The 20,353-nt window shown below is 36.4% G+C and overlaps 2 protein-coding genes across 3 annotated transcripts; both read right to left on the reverse strand.

Annotated features, from left to right (window-relative positions):
• Nucleotides 1–3,250: 3,250 nt before the first annotated feature.
• On the reverse strand, nt 3,251–5,711 carry LOC133873632 (7-deoxyloganetin glucosyltransferase-like). 2 transcript variants are annotated; one of them, XM_062311361.1, is made up of 2 exons: nt 5,441–5,711; nt 3,251–4,362 (listed from the first exon to the last, which is right to left on the reverse strand). In XM_062311361.1, exons 1-2 carry the CDS (start codon nt 5,667–5,669, stop codon nt 3,413–3,415), a joined length of 1,179 nt encoding a protein of 392 aa, XP_062167345.1. In that variant the 5' UTR covers nt 5,670–5,711; the 3' UTR covers nt 3,251–3,412. The 2 variants fall into 2 exon arrangements, with proteins under 2 accessions (XP_062167345.1, XP_062167344.1); XM_062311360.1 differs by lacking the exon at nt 5,441–5,711 and adding an exon at nt 4,447–5,021.
• Nucleotides 5,712–18,217: 12,506 nt separating this feature from the next.
• On the reverse strand, nt 18,218–19,854 carry LOC133873501 (7-deoxyloganetin glucosyltransferase-like). Its single transcript, XM_062311206.1, has 2 exons — nt 19,314–19,854; nt 18,218–19,221 (listed from the first exon to the last, which is right to left on the reverse strand). Exons 1-2 carry the CDS (start codon nt 19,813–19,815, stop codon nt 18,284–18,286), a joined length of 1,440 nt encoding a protein of 479 aa, XP_062167190.1. The 5' UTR covers nt 19,816–19,854; the 3' UTR covers nt 18,218–18,283.
• Between the last annotated feature and the right edge of the window lie 499 nt (nt 19,855–20,353).

The following is a 20,353-nucleotide window of genomic DNA, read 5'->3' on the forward strand; positions in this document are numbered from 1 at the left end:
CGCAATCATGGATTATATTTTGTATATACATGTGATTATATGGCCATTGCATTGTGTTGCATTAATTAAATAAATCAGCACTCATATTATTATTGGAAACAGCGGACTCACTTTAGTGTTTATGTTGTTTTCTTCTCTTTGTATGGTACTTGTAATGGTTCAGGCTATGAAGAAGAAGAGGATTATCAGGACTATCCCGACTCATAGATGGTTCCTAGTTCAGTTTTGTAAGGCTGGATAGCCTATATTTTGGGACTACCCTGTTATAGTCCATTAGCCTAACTTAAGACAATATTTATAATTCTCCGGTTATATATAGATTTTTGGCTTGTATAATTATCTAGCCCTGTGTGGCATGATTGGTATTACTGTCTGTATAATTATGCTGACTGGCTCATTATATATATATATTTTGAGGTATTTCAGTAGTAGCTCTGAGGTGTCAACCTATTCCCAATTCATATTACATTTATTCCGTTGCCAATAATTACCTCTGATAAGTTAGTAATGTCTCGTGGAAATTCGAAAATTTTCACTTACGGTTTTTGTAAAAGCGGGGCGTTACACAATACCTTCCCTTTAAATTTCCCTATATCAATTAAATACTATTTCTTTATACTTTTAGTTATCATTATTTATGTGAGAGAAGAGAGAACTTTTTTTATGATTATAATAATGCTTGAGAATTCTACATTGGGAAGGACGGTAGCATTAAACCTTGGTATGCAGTGAGAAAGATCTTGGAATATCGTCCTTTGAGCTAATCCCAAGACTTGGTTAAATTAGGTGATGACATAACAATGTGTCATTTACCGTTAGATGTAATGTATTTTGGAATGTCAAAGTTCACATGCACAATTAAGGTCCTTATTTCCAGTTAAACCTTTTTGTCTTATTAGGCTTAGGTTAGGGATCTCAAACATGGATCCGGCTTGTGTGCAGTAGTAAAAACTATAGCACACATGCTATAAAAATAATAAAGGGCTGAGATTTGATCCAACGTTTTTTAAACCAAACGTTCTCTCTTTTCAATGACAACATCTGGAGCAAGCATTTGTGATTGACGCCGTTTAAGGAGTACGGGGAGGGGGACGATGAACTGCTACTCTGTGTGGGTTGTGAACAAGAACGGCCAAAAGATTGAAGGACAACTCGTGTTTCCATCCTTAGCCACCATCAAGTCGTATTTGGTCTCAACAGTTTTCGATCTTTTTTGAAAGAGATCGAGATTCTTGAGCTTTTTTTGGATGTCGGTGCAGTTTCTAAAGCAGGCTTTGACCTCGTACATGGTGTGGTTTACATTGCCTGAGAGTATCTGTGGGACTGATTTGGAAAATTAAGATCTGGAAAGGAAGAAAGGGTTGAGACGCATACGGCATAGCCTGCATAAGTCTTTCCTTAAATGACGTCGATGACAAACATTTGCTTTAAACGTTGTCCTTGAATGAGACAGCAGCATTTTGTTTAAAAAATGTTTGATCAAATCTCAGCCCTTTATTATTTTTACAGCATGTACACAAGCCGGATCCCTTAAACATAGTCAAGGAGGCGGACATTGTCGTTAAGGGAGAATATTCTACCACTATTATTCCGGCCGCTAGGATAGGAGTGTTGATTGTGTCCTATTCCTTTATCATATATCTGTGCTGTTGGGCGGGATTATGACAGACGGTAATAAGAATGTTTTGGGAGGATTACCTTTGTTTGAGGGGGAACAAGAGGAATTCAAATTGCAGATGAGACAATTCAGGATCTCCGAGACAAAGGATCCTAGTGTTTGGTGGGTAGCCTGGGAGTGCTAAAAAAGCTTACCAATGAGGCCTTCAAAGCTATCCTTTTGCGGATCTGGAGACCAGGGGGAAGAGTGGTTTTCAATGAGATTCAAGAGAATCTATGGCTATTCAAGTTCTCAGAAGAGAGTGATAAACATAAGGTCTTGGCCGAACGTCCCAATACATATGATCGAACCCTTCTAATCCTTAATGATTTCGATGGACAGATTCCACCATCTCAGTTGGATTTTTCCTCCTCTCCCATTTGGATCCAAATTCATGATATACCACTAGGTTGCATGAACCGACCAGTAGGAAACCAAATTGGGAACTTTCGGAAGTGGAAGATGTAGCCGTGGTGGAGGACGATGTGGGATGGAGACGCTATCTCCAGGTTAGAGTGGAGATCAACCTATACCAGCCTCTTGAACGAGGAAGGTCTTTGATTATTTCAGGAAAATCATGCTGGGTCTCGTTTAAATACAAGAAACTGCCGAGGTTTTGCTTCAGATGCGGTAAAATTATTCCTGGTTCAAAAGGTTGTCACGACCCTATCATGAGGAAAACCAGTCACAATGGGGGTCAGAAGGGTGGGGATTGTGGTTGCGTGCGGATGACCTATCTAGTCGTCCGGCAAACGGTGATGGACAGAAAACTACCTAGTTACCTTCTCTGGCGTGTTTAGATCATGATCAGGAGACGGCACCTGATAAGCGTCAAATGTTGTACATTCAGGCCCTTTAACTTATATATGTTAATTCCTTAGCATTGTTATTTATTTTATTTTGTGTTATTTTATTGTTTTCAGGTTTTAAATAAAGATGCAATTAATTCCAAATGGAGAACATAGAATCATGAGAATTTTCGTAAACACAATTAAAGAATTTGCCTTATTAATTTTCCCAGTTTTCTTTTCTGTCTTTTTTGGGAGAACTTCACTTATAATTCCTGAACATTCACCCATTTTGAAAGAATGTACCTAAATTTTAAAACGTTTCAATTTATGGTATCAATTTTTTCGAAAGTTTTAATCTCAGTCCTCCATTAGAATTTTCCATTACATCTTGTCAAAATTCTCAAAATACCCATATTTTTTTTTTAGAAAAAAAAAAATATATTCTAAGATTTAGGTGTTAGCTAGAATTTAACAGAATTTGCAAAAATACCAATGCTCAAATATTTGAATATTTTTATAATTTTGTTTTAAAAAAATAAACACAGTGGTATTTCAAAAATTTTGATAGGATTTAATAAAAAATTCTAACAGATGAATGGGATTGAAACTTTCTCGAAAATAGATACCCTAAATTGAAACTTTTTAAAGTTTAGGTACATTCTTTCAAAATGAGTGGAAGTTCAAGAGTTATAAGTGAAGTTCTCATTCTTTTTTTCTATTTTTTTTTTTTTTTGCCCCTTACAATTTATTCCTGTTTATCTTGGATGTTAATGCATTATTTGTCATATTATGAAATACTCCATTTGATAATAAAACTTCAATATGGTTGGAAATATAGTATTAACTATTAACAGTTCCAACGTACTTGTAGTTTATCAAAGCAAACAAATTGAACAAATTAAAATGACAACATATAAAATATCACCATATATGCACACTTTATTATTGTACTTTCACTTCCTTCTTAAACATGCATGTAGCCTTTTGATAAAAGCACTTGGTTCACCAAATTGTTTAGGTTGATGGATGAAGAACCATGTGGAGCAGTGGACTCCTCAGCCAATTTCTTCCACTCCATGACCCTTTTCTTCATTTTCTCACCTCTTTCTCCCTCCATCAACTCTCTCACAATCTTCTCCACTTCCTCTCTCTTGACACCATTATCAATCTCCATGCCAATGCCCCAATCATTGCAAGTATACTTACAGTTTGTTTGCTGATCCGCAAAGAATGGCCAGCAAAGCATCGGCACTCCTGCGGTCAAACTTTCAACGGTTGAATTCCACCCGCAGTGTGTCAAGAACCCTCCAATTGAGGGGTGGTTCAGAACTTCCTCTTGAGGGCACCAACCAGCTATTAGACCCCTTTCTTTTGTTTCTACTACGATCTCCGGTGGCAAAATCGCCGATTCACCAACTACTAAATCAGGCCTAATTATCCACAAAAATGGATGCTTGCTATTTGCAAGTCCCCATCCAAACTCAGCCAGCTGCTGTGGTGTTATGACAATGAAGCTGCCAAAATTCACATACACTACTGAGTTGGGTGGCTTGGAGTTAAGCCAATGGAGGCACTCTGTTTCTTCTTTCAATAAATTATACTCAATTGATTTCAGAGGGTCATGATCATTGTGTGAGTGATTGAGCAGTAGTTGAAGAGGGCCAATGGCATATACACGAGGAAACATGCGGGAGAAAGCATCCAAAACTTGTTGCTCTAACACATCAAATGTGTGAATAACGATTGCTGAAGCTCTGGGAGCTATCTCTACTGGTTCACTGGCATATTTGAAGAAAACATCATTTGAATCTGTGGTTCGAAGAAAGCTTGGAAGATCCCTCAGTCGAATGTCTCCCATACCTGGAATCCAGTCTATAACTGTGTCCAGATATCCATTTGTTAGATAGCTCTCATCTGCGAAAAAAGAAATCATGTTTTTTAGTTTGAAAATTTGCAATTAAACAAGAATTTTTTTTTTTTTTTGCAAGTTAGTTACACCTTTTAGTGGCGTAAAGCCTTTGTCCCTGAGAACAGGGAAATGCATAAAACTCATTAAGCTGCAAGCAGAGACAGTGAAGAACATTGCAATAGGGATTCCGAGTTCTTGAGCTGCGGTGACAGTGAACGGCATGAAACCATCTGAGACAATGCAAGTGACTGGAGGGTTAGTTGCAGTGTTGAGTTTCGCGAGCAAGTCGGAAAAAGGAGCCAAGAAGTTCTTCATAGTGGAATCGCAAAGGGAAGGGAGGTCCTGGGTGGCATCGGGATCCGATGGAGGGAGGCCATCGGGAATGGTTACGAATCGAAAATCAGGAAAGCTGTCTAAGGAGTTGGGACCTCTAGATTTCAAAAAACGTCGGTGGTTAAATTCAGTGCTTACAAAGGTTATGAGAAAGCCTTTGTGGTGCAGAAGCTTTGAAAATTTAAGCATAGCCTTTATGTGGCTTTGAAACGGAGCTGGAACACAAACTGCATGAGGCTTATGATCAGCTCCTTCCATTTCCTTCGATCTCTCTTTCTGTAGACTGTAGGTGTGCGCTGATAAATAATTAAATATGCAGATTCATGGTATCTGCCAAAATGAGCCAATCTATAAATAGACCTATTTCATGACAATTGTCCGCTCAGTTACCTTATAGATTTAGAACACATGCACTACTGATCGGCGGCTGGTCCTACAAAGCATACGTATCTTTGTAGAACGGTAGGGGCCGCCTTGTACGTAGACGGGAAACCTTCCTTGTCAAACTAAAGCCGTGTCTTTTTTGTAGTTTGACGTCACCCATGACTGACAACTGACAAATGAATTGAATTTTGTTGGAAGGATATGAACAATACGCTGGGATTTTGACAACGCCTATCCGGCCATCATGACTCCCAACTTTATACTCCTGGATCGACGTGGCTATGGCACCTCAGATTTTTTGAAGAAAGCTGAATTTAACAAATATATATATATATATATATATATATATTTGCAAGTTAATTACACCTTTTAGTGGCGTAAAGCCTTTGTCCCTGAGAAGAGGGAAATGCACAAAACTCACTAAGCTGCTAGCAGAGACCGTGAAGAGCATTGCAATAGGGATTCCGATTTCTTGAGCTGCGGTAACAGTACTGAACGGCATGAAACCATCGGAGACAATGCAAGTCACCGGAGGGTTGTTTGCAGTGTTGAGTTTCGCGAGCAAGTCTGAAAAAGGAGCCAAGAAGTTCTTCATAACGGAATCGCAAAGAGAGGGGACGTCCTGGCTGGCTTTGGGATCCGAACAGGGCCGGCTCGATATATTGTGAGGCATTAGACGACAATTTTAGATGAGGCATTTTACATGTAATATTATTATTTTTTTAATTTTTATATTTCATTTATATATAAAATTTATTTATTTATTTATTTTTTTTACTTTTGAGATATAACTTTATCATATTGATAGTAATAAATTCGTTAGAAATTTTTTTTTAGATTCAATTAATTTTTTTTATTTTTAACATTTTTCATATCCAATGCATATTTTTAGCTAACATTTATAAATAAAAATTTTATACAAGAGAATAATTGAACCTGATTTATCAAAAAGAGCATTATTTCATAACAAGATAATCTAACATTAAACATAATACTATTTTATAAAAAAAAAAAATGTAAAATGCATTGTTTGCGAGTAATAGCAGGGCTTTTTATGTAATTACGTCCTTAATAGTAATTTGTTAATTTAAATTTTATTGGCAAAAATAATATAATACTATTTTATAAAAAAATAAAAAATAAATTGTGGCTCTTACGTATGATACTGAAAAAAATAAAATAAAATTAAAAAAAAATGTCTTTTAGCCTCCAGATCCTTCTTCCGTCAACTTTGTCCACTTTCCATCACTTCAGTCGTCCCCTTCACTTCACTTCACTTCACACACGTCTTTGGCTCTTTGCACTGCTCGATGCTACTACTCGTACATTCAAACTCAAACCCAAAGGACCACTTGCTATTCTCTTCTTCTTATCTTTCTGTTCGTCTTCTTTCTTCCTCTTACAAAAATGAAGGCTTACGACGGTGCGAGAGATTTTTGAAAGGGGAGGCAAAGAGGCCGACGCGAGAATTGGCTGTGGTCAAGCGGGTACTTTCTGACTGTCGGAGAATAGAGTTATTTTGGTCATCTGTTAGAGAGACGTTGATTTGTTTGTTTGTTAAAATATGTTTGTGTTCTTGAATTCTACTGGTTGATTTTTTCTATGCGGGAGTTGTAGAGTTTGTAGAGAGTTATATCACTTTTCTTTTTGGGAAAATCATGTTTATGGGTTTTGACTGTCGGTATTTCCAGTGGAGAAATAAAACACTTTTATTTTTAGATTATTATTATTATTTGACGAAATCGTTTGTGAATTGTAATTGGGCTTTTTTTTTCCTCTCCCTCTCCTGATTGCAAAAAAATGGGCCTTTTTTTTTTTTCCTCTCCCTCTCCTCATTGCAATTTTTTTTTTTTTTTTTAAAAAAAATACTAATATAAATTTTATTATGGGGCCTTCTCTTCCCTCGGGGCCTTAGGCGACCGCCTAAGTCGCCTAAGGGTAGAGCCGGGCCTGGATCCGAAGAAGGGACGCTGTCAGGAATGGTTACGAATCGGAAGTCAGGAAAGCCATCCAAGGAGTTGAGACCTCTAGATTTCAGAAAACGTCGGTGGTTGAATTCAGTGTTGACAAAAGTTACGATAAAGCCTTTGTGGTGGAGAAGCTTTGAAAATTTAAGCATGGCCTTGATGTGGCTTTGAAACGGAGCTGGAACACAAACTGCATGAGGCTTAATTATGATCCACTTCTTCCATTTTCGATCTTCTCTCCTTCTGTACGTTTTTGCTGATAAATACGCAGATTCATGGTATCTTACAAAAATGTCCCAATCTATAAATAGACCTATTTCATGACTACTGACCCCACATTGATTTACAACGCATGCATGCAATGAACCGGTGGCTGGTCCTACAAATTAAAGGATTCGTATCTTCTTTTGCTTTGAGATATATCATATTGAAACGAATCCATCTATTATTTAACTTGGAAATTCTGTTTACAAAATAATTGAAACCAGATCAGGATTTCTTATAATTTCAAAAAAAATTGTAAATTTTCAAATTATATAATTTAGGTCGTTTTTAGGCATCGAAACGCTTGTAAAATGTCACCAATTAAAAATGTGACATGTTATCGAGGCAACCAGAAATAATTTTCCTCCCAAAAGCCTTCATTTTCACTTTTACGTACTGAGATGTTTCTTCTTCATAAGATAAAAATATATATAATTTTTTGCTTAAAACTTTTTTACAACATAAAGAGCAATAACGTGATGAAAACAACTATAAAACTCCACATTTTTAATATGTGACATTTTCCAAGCAATTCAATGCCTAGAAACGGCTAAAATTATGTAATTTGAGAATTTCTTTAAAATTGAGAATCCTAATTATCTATTTCATTTTTATATCACATCAATAACCTTTTATTATTATTGAAAAAAATTCACTGCAAAAAAATTTATCAATCACACCTTATATTTTGTTTGTATGATTGCATCCCTAGTATTATAATTTGGATTAATGCTACTTTTCTCCTAGTTATCATACTTATATTATATCAATTGACATCATGACATCAGTTATTTGAAAAAATGAAGCGAAAATCATTTAAAACACGATACTTCAAACCAGTTAAAATGAGTGTGACAAAGAGAAAAATAAGATTTAACATGCAACCGTTCTTTCTCACGGAACCGAAGAGTAGTACAAAATTCTCAAGTCATAATTACAATTACAGGAAGATCGATACGTAAAGAAGCCAAATCAAATTCAGTGTCTTCTAGCTCTACCTCTCGTGAGATCATGTCCGGCACAATTGTCAAGCGAATTGAAAAACCATCGTTCAAGATAAGCTAGCTTGGAATATAAAATGGTCAATGAACGGCAATAATAAAGACAGCTAGCGACCAATATCATGTCTAACTATGCAAATTAAATTACGTAACACGGACTAGTGTAATGTTGACGTTGTTTGATTTAACCGATCGACGTCAATGTTTACTCGACGTTGTTGAGTACAAACCGACGTCAACATTGACACTACGCGTCGTTTTTTTGTAGTGACCGTCCTAATTGTATCTCTTGCGAATTATTAAAATATTAATTAAATTTGATTAACCCTTTCTTATTGTAACAAAGAAATCAACTGCTTATTGTTATTGAGGATCGATAAACAGAGAAGAATCAGCTTCAGAGAAAACCAATTTCGATCAAGGTGGTGTTAATTTGCTTACTTCTTAGCCTTACGAACTAGGCTCAAAAAGCCTGTTTTAGGCTATAAATTACTTTTTGTAGATTATATATAGATATGATCCGGAAATTGAGAATAAACAAAACCTTGAAGTTGAGCCATATAAACTCATTCATAGATAAATTCTTGTGAAAATGCATTCGGAATGTCCACGTACTTGACGCATATACCATCTACAACGGGAAATAGCCAACGATCACACAAGCCGTGTTGTTGTCGTACACAAAAATGATGATCAATAATATGAAATTGAAAAGAGAGAGAAAAAAGAAAAGAAAATCAAGACACAAATTTACGTGATTCGACAATGTATCTACATGCATGTACATGAGTGCAGTTATATTTCAGTATATGATTTAAGGTTACATTATAAAATACTTCTAAGAAAATTCTAATTGTACGGACGTATACTGATATTTTAGTGTTACTCTCTATGCCAAAAAGAATATGAACCATTTGTTCCAACAAAACGAATAGTCTAGGGTTCGAGGACTGAACTATAACTGTCCCCAAAATCTATTCCAACTTATTGGGGGGAGCCTTTGGCTGCCATATGTGCCTTCCGACAATCAACAATACCATTCGCATAACTTGAAAACCCACTTACACCGAACAATTAATGTTCATGAAGGGAGATGGCAACATCTAATTAGGATCTCTATGCAAGCACTTCTCTTCAGAGTGAAGTAAAGTAATTAAGCAATTCACGTAACAATCATCAGAGCAATCTTCCTTTATTTGAAAGATAAAGGTTAATTATTAATTAGTCTAAATTACTAATTAAAACATGCATTTAATCATCCAACATGTTTATAAAATTTAATTTAAAATTCCACTATATATGTAATTATCCCACATGCTAATATATATATATATATATATATGGCATGTCTCCATCTCCCTTTAACATCTCTCAACTAGCTAAACTGGCCAGACGAAGACAAAACTCTCCAATAATCATCAACCCGGCCCTCCTATGATATCTTATCTTATTTAAGAGTACTGTTGATACCAATTCTAGGGAGGAGATTCACCCCCAAAATAAGGGAGAAGTTGTAAGAAGGCTCGTCAGTTTGAAGATTGGAAGCACTCCAATGCCCAAGTCGATAAAACATTTGATTGGGAAGAGTAAAAAGATCGGGTAAAACCTTGGTAAAAATAAAATAAAAATGTGCATATATATGGGCGTGGGTGTGAGAGAGCTTGAAACCCTAGCTAGGCCAGTGAGGGAATCGTCGTCTGTGGTGTATCCAATGGGGTAGCGGTGCATCATGATGTTGGTCGATCTTGGGTGTGGTGTGAGCTTAGCTAAATGCTTGTGCATCTTTTTAAGTCTTTTTGAACTCCTGTTGGTATGTACGTAATATGGTCCTTCATTAGCCTCTCAATTTCTTTAAATGATTGGTTAGTGTACTCATCAATCCATAAGAATTTAAATTTGTCTTGTACGCTTGTCAGAATCTAGGCCTACAAGAAGAACGGTAGATCTACGTACTCACCAAACACGGCAGCTAATGGTCAAACTATTGCATGCCTAGTTTATACGTGTTAGTTAGGGAGTAGACTTTGCATGCAGAACGTACTTTGAAGTGAAAACTTGATCCTAACATGCTGGGAATTAACCGTAAGATATTATTCATACGTATATATATCAATGAATGATTCTACGTACATAGTAGCATATTTTTTGAAATTCATCCGGAAAAAGTGTTACTCCATACTATATTTGTAATTAAATGTATCATATAACAGCATTTTTTTCAGATAAATTTCAGATAAACTGCTGCTGCTTAGCATTAGCCATATTTCAATAATCTCTTTTTCATTTATAGATATTAATGAAAGTGATAGCTTAGGGATTTATTACATCTATCTGGCGGAGGTGAAAGGGTACTCTTCCATGACAATATTAGTGGAACCTTTTAGCAAAGTACTCAAAATAATCCAATCTGCTATTCAATCGCATATTCCAAACTCATAATAGGATTATCATTGCAAAAATATCATATTCTCACCAAAAATTATAAATACTAGGGAAAATTCCTCTTAAACCTCCTGATTATCATCATTTTGCAATTACCTTTTTAAACTTAAAAAACTTTTACTTTAGTGTATTTATCTTTTAATTTTCTTTTTTCAATTTCACCGATTCATTAGGATTTTTCGTTAAATCATATCAAAATTTATAAAATACCCCTGTTTTTTAAAAAAATATATATATAAAAAAAAAATTCAAAGATTCAGGTGTGAGTATTTTTATACGTTTCGTTAAATCCTGATTAACGTATAAATCCTTACAATTTTTATTTTTTTATTTTTATCTAAAAAAAATAAGGGGTATTTTGAAAATTTTGACACTCCTCCGTTAGGATTTAACAAAAAATCCTAACTGATTGGTCAAATTGAAAATAATTGAAAGATTGACACACTAGATTAAGTTTTTAAAGTTTAGGGAAGAATTGCAAATATAATGAAAGTTCAAGAGGGATTAAGTGAAGTTTCCCTAAATACAATAATAATATAAATATAATCTAAAACAAATCATTACAAACACAATTGCATGCACACAAATTTCTTTTACATAGCTCAAATAATATTACTGCTAGAAAATGTTAAGAGTATACACTACAAAAAATCAACCTTTTTGAGCTGATTTTAGTTGGAGCTATTTTTTTCTAAAACGGCTCCTTTTTTTTTTTTTTTTTACCTAACCTAAACTATGAATGAAGAGGTTTTCTTTGATGTTATAAATATAACAACTCATATTTTGGTTTAGGGCTATATATAGTGAGAAATGCTACATGTATTTAAACTTTTACAAAGGAAGCCTTACTAAGATGATGTGGAGCTTATTCATTAGTACTTGTAGCATTTCTTTTTATTAATTGTTTTGATCATCTCCAATGAATAAGCTTTACATCAGTTAATAAGGCTTCATTTGTAAAAGTTTAAATACATATAGCATTTATCATATATATTATATATATAGGGTTAGTTTGTCCAACCGGATCGCTCGCCCGTCTCATTAGCCCAACTCGTTCATATATATATATATATATATTACTAAAAATGAGTTATATAAATTTAAGCATGTATATTAGTAATTAAAGAAAAAATGACTTACGTCATTAAGAAATGGAAGGAAAGGAGATCGAGAAGGCTCGTCGCGGGTGAAGATAGGGAGCTGGGTTCTGGTGCTTTTTTGGTGCCCAAACAAAAAGAAATCCTTTTCTTTTTGGTAAGTAAATTTTTGTAGGTTGATTTAGGACTGGATTGTGAAATTTTTTGGGTTGTGGTGTTTAATAGTTGGAATTGTTTGATGTTATTTTGTTATATTAATTAAACATATATTATGTTTTCCCTGTTATTTGTCAATTTCGATTATATATATTAACTAGTTTAAAAAAAAAAAATAGATTATACTGGAGTTAATCCAGTATTATAAAAAATAAAAAAAAATTAATGAAATTAATTTTTTATTTGAGTCATTTTTAGACCTAAAATTGGCTCAAACTGTTTTGAGCCGTTTTGGGACCAAAGTCCGATGGCGACATTGAGACATTTAATTTCTTATTGTCTAACCCCATGCCTCGTAGTAGGCCAGGCGCTTGCGGCATTCATTGATGGAGCCTGGCGCAGAGATCCAGAAATCGTAGTTGAGGGGCCGGGCCAAGGAGCTTCCAGATTTGGCGGAGCAAACGAAGGACACGGCCGAGGTGAAGGACACATGGCTTTCTTCAAAGTCGACGTCGTCATCGTCTTTGTCGGACAAGGAGGACGCGAGGTCGAGTGAAACAGCAAAGGAGATTCTGTCGTTGGACTCGAAGAAGCGGCCGGTCATCTTCGTTGTCGTCGCGGAGGCCGTCATAGTTCAACGTCAAAGTCCGTTTGCATTCCATCTTGGCGCATTGGTGAAAACTGTGTGGAATCAAAACAAGAATGTTGAGTGTTTGATTTTTATTTTTATTTTTTATTTTCTTTTGGAGGAAAAAAAGTGGAAGGAATTAGGAGAGGAGGAGGAGGAAGTGGAAGAGAGAAAAAGGAGGGGAAGAGGGGGTTGGTTACCGTTATGGTTTGGTTTTTGGGTGAAAAGAAACAGTCAAAAAGGGGGTCATGGCTCATTACATCTCTTCACGACTGCGAGGCTGTGAGCATTTTGGCCCATTGCTTATTTATTTTTCCCAAATCAACAATCAAAAACCAACTTAATTCCACGTCCCAACACACTACACTTAAATGTTTTTTTTTTTAATTAATTTTTTATAATATAGTAATATTTCATGGGATTAAGATGATCGAAGATGGTCAAGGAACGCGTTCTCACGTTGCCTTACAGACCGTACCTTACAGCTTGGACGTGGTCAGCTACGAGGAAAGAAAAAAAATAACATGTTAAAGTTTAGGAAAATATATTGATTGTGTCAATTAAATCACTCATTAGGCTTTACAATTGATCAAATCAATCTTTAAGATTTAATCCGTTATCAAATGATCACCAGGGTGGAGCCAGCATTTGGCCCGGGATTTGAAGGGGCAAAATTGAAAAAGAAAATAAAAAAATAAAAAATCAGGAGGGGCAAAACTTAAAAAAATTAAAAAATTTAAAGGTAAAATTTTTATTTTATTATTTTTTTTTTTTGAAAAACCTTAGAACTTGGGTTAGCTCCACCCCTGCAAGTCACCCATTCCGTCCTAGTTACATTATTTGTTCTAATGAAATTTGAAAACCTATGGATACATTATACTTTTTTGGTTATGATTATTTATGTGAGAGGAAATAGAACTTTTTTTATGATTATAATAATGCTTGAGAATACTACATTGGAAAGAACCGTAACATTAAACCTTGGTACGTAGTGAGGAAGAACTTGGACTATCGTCATTTTAGCTAATTCCAAGACGTGGTTAAATTAGGTGATGACATAACAATGTGTCATTACCGTTAGATGCAATGTATTTTGGAATGACAAAGTTCATTGTCCTCATTTCTCGTTAAATCATCTTTTGCTTCGAGATATATCATATTTAAACAAACCCATCTATTATTTAACTTGGAAATTCTGTCTACAAAATAATTCAAACTATGCCTTGTTTGGTAAACTTTCACTTTTTTTAAAAAAAAAAAAAAAAAAGAAATGTCAATTTCAAAATATTTAATTTTTTTTAATCTTTTATATCACATTAATAACTTTTTATCATTGTTAAAAAAAAATTCACCTCAAAATGATTTATCAAATACACCTTATATTTTGTTTGTATGATTGTATCCCTAGTATTTTAATTTGGATTAATGCCTCTTTTCTCCTTGTTATCATATTTATTTTATGCCCGTTAACATAATATTAATTATTTTTAAAATATATACATAAAAAAGAAATCATTTAAAACACGTTGCTTTTTTCGCGAAATAGAAGAGTAGTACAAAATTCTCAAATCATATAATTGCTATTACATAAAGATACAAAAAGAGGCATCGATCAAAGAAGCCAAAACAAATTGAGAGCCCCTTCTGTCAGACCATGGCATAAAACAAGGGTTTTCTGCCCTCCAATTACATTTTGACACGTCATCTCATAAAAAAAAAAAAAAAAAAAATTTCAATTGTTGTTGAAACACCGGATCTTTTGCCCCATTTCCCTCTCAAAGACATTCCGCCCTTGCCCAAGCAGACATTCCGCCACAGCCAGGCCGGACGCCGCCGGCACCGCCCAGGCCAGACCACGCCGGCAATGCCCGTAATGGACCCGTTGCCACCGACCGGGTCGTAACACCAGCCAGGCCAAAACCAATGGCACCGAACATTGCTCCTTCGACGTGGGTCTGGATGCTGCCGGAACACGCTGCCAACTCCCGAGTCGGAACACGCCACCGAACGCTGCTCCTCCTACGGATCGACGTCCACTAGGCCAACGGAATGGTTGGCCCGAAGGCCACCCCCAAGTTCGGGCCAACCCCAGACCTCGGGGGTGGCCGTGCGGCCACCCCATGGACCACGGGTAGCTGCGCGGCCAGCCTTAGATGGATCTAGGGTTGGCCCGAAGGCCACCCCCAGACCCGGGGATGGCCGAGCAGCCGCCCCATGGACCGGGGGTAGCCTCGCGGCCACCTCCCAGTGGCCGGGGGTGGCCGCGCGGCCACCCCCGACCAACTTTGGGTCCAAGAAGTTACTGATCCGTTCGTCTTCTCCTTCCCGTACAGGGACTACCCACCACGTTTGTCTTCTCCTTTGAGTTCCGACGCCGTGGAGTTGCCGCCGATCTCGAGGTCTGGCGTGGCCGCGTGGGGCAGTGGCTGGGAGGAGGATTTTTGGTTTTTGTTTTTTTTTTTTTTCTAAAGACTAAAAGAGTGAAGGAAGGAGGACGATCCGGTGTTTTTGCCGACAGTTACATTTTTTGTGTTTTTTTGTTTCATGCTGATATGTCAACTTCTTATTGGTGGGCAAAAAGGTGGTGATTTTTGCCACCACCGAATAGAAGTTATTCTCAAACAAATTTAGTATCTTCTAACTGTACCTCTCGTGATATGATGTCCCGCACAATTAGAATATTTAATGGTATATAAACGGCAATAATTAATAAAGACATCGACCATCATTATTTTTTTTATTTTTTTTCGAACATAGTAGTAGCATGTGCTACACAATATATTACTGAAGAGGCCCGAAGGCTTACATGAGAAGGAGGTCTAAAACTCCTACAACTCTAAGTCAGAAGAATCTGACTTAAAAATAGCTGTCTAAGCAGAAACACAAACATTACAAGAATTACATTTGAGCCTCTCTTTACATTAAAGCACACTCAAAATAAAAGAGAGTCAAAGACAGACTGTACTGAGAAAACAAAGGGAATACACAACACAAAAGCAGGAATAACCCAAATACAAGTCGTCGGCAATGGAAAAAAGGCAGACTTCGCCGGAGTGGCGGCGCGTGTAGAACACGAACCGACACCAGAGGCACCCAGCAGCAGATCTGACGCCGTAGCCCCCAGGTGCCGCCAAGCACGGCTTGAAAAGGCGGAGCGTAGCCTTCACGCGCAGTCAGAGAGCAAAGACTCCCTAGCGCGTGAGGACCACACGCCGAGCTCCGGCAAAACATACAACCAATACTTCCGGCGGTAGGGGCGGAGGACGACGGGAACCATGGCTGAATGATGAAGATCTGGCTTCAAAACCAAGGAAAAAAACACTTAAAATTCGGCCAAAGCACACTATAGACGACACAGGAGGCCGGCCACTCCCCCAACTGGACTTCTTGAGTTGAATCTCCCTGCCAGAACCTAGAAGAAAGAAACAAAAAAAAAAAAAAAAAAAAAACAACAACAACAACAACACAAACCACTATAGCCCAGAAGAGTTAGGGGAAGAACAGCCACCACCGGTTTTATCATGAGGTACAAAACTCTACAGCTCAAAGGCTGAGAGGAAGACAAAAAACACAGCCGAGAAGAGGGAGGTAGCCTCCCTCCTCCGACAACACAAATCTCACTAGAAGACTCTCTCTCTTTTTTCTCTAGACTCAACCGGTTTCTTTGAGCTCGATCGTGAGCTTTTAGCAGTGACCATCATTTCTAACTACCATAATATGCAAACTATATAACACTAGGGTAATGTTGACACTACGGCGTCGTGTTGGTATTAAGTGAGGAGAAAAAACGACGTGAAATAAAGGTTTTTTTTTGTAGTGACTGTCCTTGTAGAGGATAAACAGAGAAGAATCAGTTGTAACAATAGAATTCAATTTTGTTAAAAGACAGTTTCCGATACGGTGTCATAAGCTTTTAGAAAGTTTTTTTTTTTTTTTTTTTTTTTGTAAAACAACGAATATTAGTAAAGGAGTAACTTGTTGAGGGTGCAAGCTAATCCCACTCCGATGTTTAAGTAAGTCTTTGGAGAAAATTTTATATCAACTATCAATAATCAATAATATCAACCGAAAAATACCTGATGGCTTGCATATATTTATAGTGAGAATTTAAACCGTTCCCTCTAGACAAAAGCAAAGGGAGAGGGGTCGAGAGGGGTCAAATGCCCCCCTCCGACCCTCAATTTTTCTTTTTATCCTTGGTAGAAGTATCCCATATGCCTTGCTTGCCCACCCTCACCCCACTCATCAGAGGCATCAACACTACCGGCAAAAATTTTCAAGAGGATCAGGATTAAGTTTCTGTGTTTTACACCCTAGCTTGTTTCACACTTTTACTGTTCATGTATTTAGAAGTTTCAGAGATTTAGGGGTTAAGAGTCAAGACCAAGGAAGACGACGACAACGACGTCACACTTCCAAGTCTTTTATCAAAACGTTGTTTAAGTAGATACAAACGCTGCGTTTATTTGAGCAAAAAGGTGGTGGCTTGTGAGGTGCGTGTAGATTCTTTGCAAAAATGCATCGTTTCTAAATTTTAAACTTTAGTCGTTTTGTGTTGAGTTGAGTTGCTCAGTTACGTGTTGCTTTGAATTCAAAAAAAGAACAAACAAAAAAAAAGGTTACGTGTTGCTTTATATATTTATATATATATATATATATATATATATATATATATATATATATATATATATATATATATATATATATGAGAAATGATTCACCACCACCTAAAGATACAACTTTTCACCACCTAATTTATGTGGCAAGGTGGTCCCCCACTACTTTTTGAATTTTTTTATTTTTTAAAAATAAATTAAGGTGAGGGACCACCTTGCCACATAGGCAAGGTGGTGAAAAGTTGTATGTTTGGGTGGTGTTAAATCATTACTCTATATATATATATATATATATATATATATATATATATATATATATATGATTCTCTACCACCTAAATATACAACTTTTTATCACTTTGTCTATGTAGCAATTAAGGTGGTCCCCCCACTTTATTTTATTTTTTAAAAATAAAAGAACTCTAAAACTAGTAAATGACCACCTTACCACATAGATAAAGTAGTGAAAAGTTGTATATTTAAATGGTAGAGAATCATATCTCTATATATATAGTCTGATTAGCGCCAACACATGCATATATATAAAAATTAAAAAACCTAATTTTTTCTTTTCTTTTCTTTTCTTTTCTAGGCAAACATAAGGGGAAGGGGGAAAAACCTAAACTACATTTTGATTTAACTTGTACAAAGTTCAAGAATATATCAATTCGGCAGTTCCACGGTGCATGATTTCAGATTTGCTATCTGCGAAATTGAGTCAACCAAAATTTTCTTTTTCAAACCGTTCAACAATTCAAATCAAGTGCTTATAACAAAAAAGCTGCCTAAAATAGTGCAAAAAGGCAAATACTTTTTCTGACAATTTATATTTGTTGAAAATTTCAGGCATATAATCAAATTTCTAAAATAATTCATTTTTAAATTTATTATTAAGTAATAAAAATGTAGCATAAGCTTTTATATTTATATAAAAACTGATAAGCATTGCAACGTCAACTCAATAAAATAAAAGTGAGAGCCAAATTAAATATTTAAAATTACTCATTTATTATTTAGAGTCAATTTCTTCTATAACATTTTACGCTTTTGATAAGAGCACTTCATTCACCAAATTATTTAGGTTGATGGATGAAGATCCACGCGTTCCAGTTGCCTCCTCGGCCAAATTCTTCCACTCCAAGGCCTTATTCTTCATTTTCTTACCCTTGTCTCCCTCCATCAACTCTCTCACAATCTTCTCTACTTCCTCTCTATTGGCATCATTATCAATCTCCATGCCAATGCCCCAATCATCGCAAGTATACTTACAGTTTGTTTGCTGATCCCCAAAGAATGGCCAGCAAAGCATCGGCACTCCTGCGGTCACACTTTCAACGATTGAATTCCACCCGCAGTGAGTCAAGAACCCTCCAATAGAGGGGTGGTTTAGAACTTCCTCTTGTGGGCACCAGCTAGCTATTAGACCCCTTTCTTTTGTTTCTACTATGAATTCTGGTGGCAAAACCGCCGATTCACCGACTACTAAATCAGGCCTAATTATCCACAAGAAAGGGTGCTTGCTATTTGCAAGTCCCCAACCAAACTCAATGAGCTGCTGTGGTGTCATGACGGTGATGCTGCCAAAATTCACATACAATACTGAATTGGGTGGCTTGAAGTTAAGCCAATGGAGGCACTCTGTTTCTTCTATCCATAAATTATACCCAATTGATTTCAGAGATTCGTGATCATTGTGTGAGTGATTGAGCAGCAGTTGGAGAGGGCCAGCGGCATATACACGAGGAAACATGGGGGAGAGAGCATCCAAGACTTGTTGCTCTAACGCGTCAAATGTGTGGATAACGATTGCTGAAGCTCTCGGAGCTCTCTCCGCTGTTTCAATGATAAATTTGAAGATAACATCATTTGGATCTGTGGTTCGAAGAAAGCTTGGGAGATCTCTCAGTCGGATATCTCTCATACCTGGAATCCAGTCTATAACTGTGTCCAGATATCCATTTGTCAGATAGCTTTCATCTGCAAAAGAATAAATCATGTTTTTTAGTTTGAAAATTTGCAATTAAACAAGATTTTTTTTTTTTTTTTTTTTTCAAGTAATATAGTTACACCTTTTAGGGGCGTAAATCCTGTGGTTCGAAGAAGAGGGAAATGCATAAAACTCATTAAGCTGCAAGCAGAAACAGTAAAGAGCATTGCAATAGGGATTCCGAGTTCTTGAGCTGCGGTGACAGTGAACGGCATGAAACCATCGGAGACAATGCAAGTCACCGGAGGGTTGTTTGCAGCGTTGAGTTTCGCGAGCAAGTCTGTAAAAGGAGCCAAGAAGTTCTTCATAATGGCATCGCAAAGGGAGGGGACGTCCTGGCTGGCGTTGGGATCCGACGGAGGGACGCTATCGGGAATGGTTACGAATCGGAAGTCAGGAAAGCCATCCATGGAATTGGGACCTCTAGATTTCAGAAAACGTCGATGGTTGAATTCAGTGTTGACAAAGGTTATGCGAAAACCTTTGTGGTGGAGAAGCTTTGAAAATTTAAGCATGGCCTTTATGTGGCTTTGAAACGGAGCTGGAACACAAATTGCATGAGGCTTTTGATCAGCTTCTTCCATTTTCGATCTTCTCTCCTTCAGTACGTGTTTGCTGATAAATACGCAGATTCATGAATCATGGTATCTTACAAAAGTCTCCCAATCTATAAATAGACCTATTTCATGACAACTGACCCCACACTGATTTACAACGCATGCGTGCACTGAACCGGTGGCTGGTCCTACAAAGGATTCATATCTTCTCGATCTTTATTTGAGATATATCATATTTAAACGAATCCATCTATTATTTATCTTGGAAATTCTGTTTACAAAATAATTGAAACCAGATCAGGATTTTTTATAATTTCAAAAAAAAAAATTGTAAATTTTTAAATTATACAATATAGGCCGTTTTTAGGCATCTTGTAAAAGGCCCAAATTAAAAATGTGACATATTATTAAAGCAACCAGAAATAATTTTCCTTTCAAAAGACTTCATTTTTATTTTTGCAGAGATGTTCCTTCTTTAAAAGATCAAAATACAATTTTTTACTTAAAATTTTTTATAACATAAAGAGCAAAAACTTTGTAAAAATATATTCAATTCACAGTTATA

This window comes from Alnus glutinosa, chromosome 7, assembly GCF_958979055.1.
Source record: "Alnus glutinosa chromosome 7, dhAlnGlut1.1, whole genome shotgun sequence".
Classification (NCBI taxonomy): domain Eukaryota; kingdom Viridiplantae; phylum Streptophyta; class Magnoliopsida; order Fagales; family Betulaceae; genus Alnus; species Alnus glutinosa.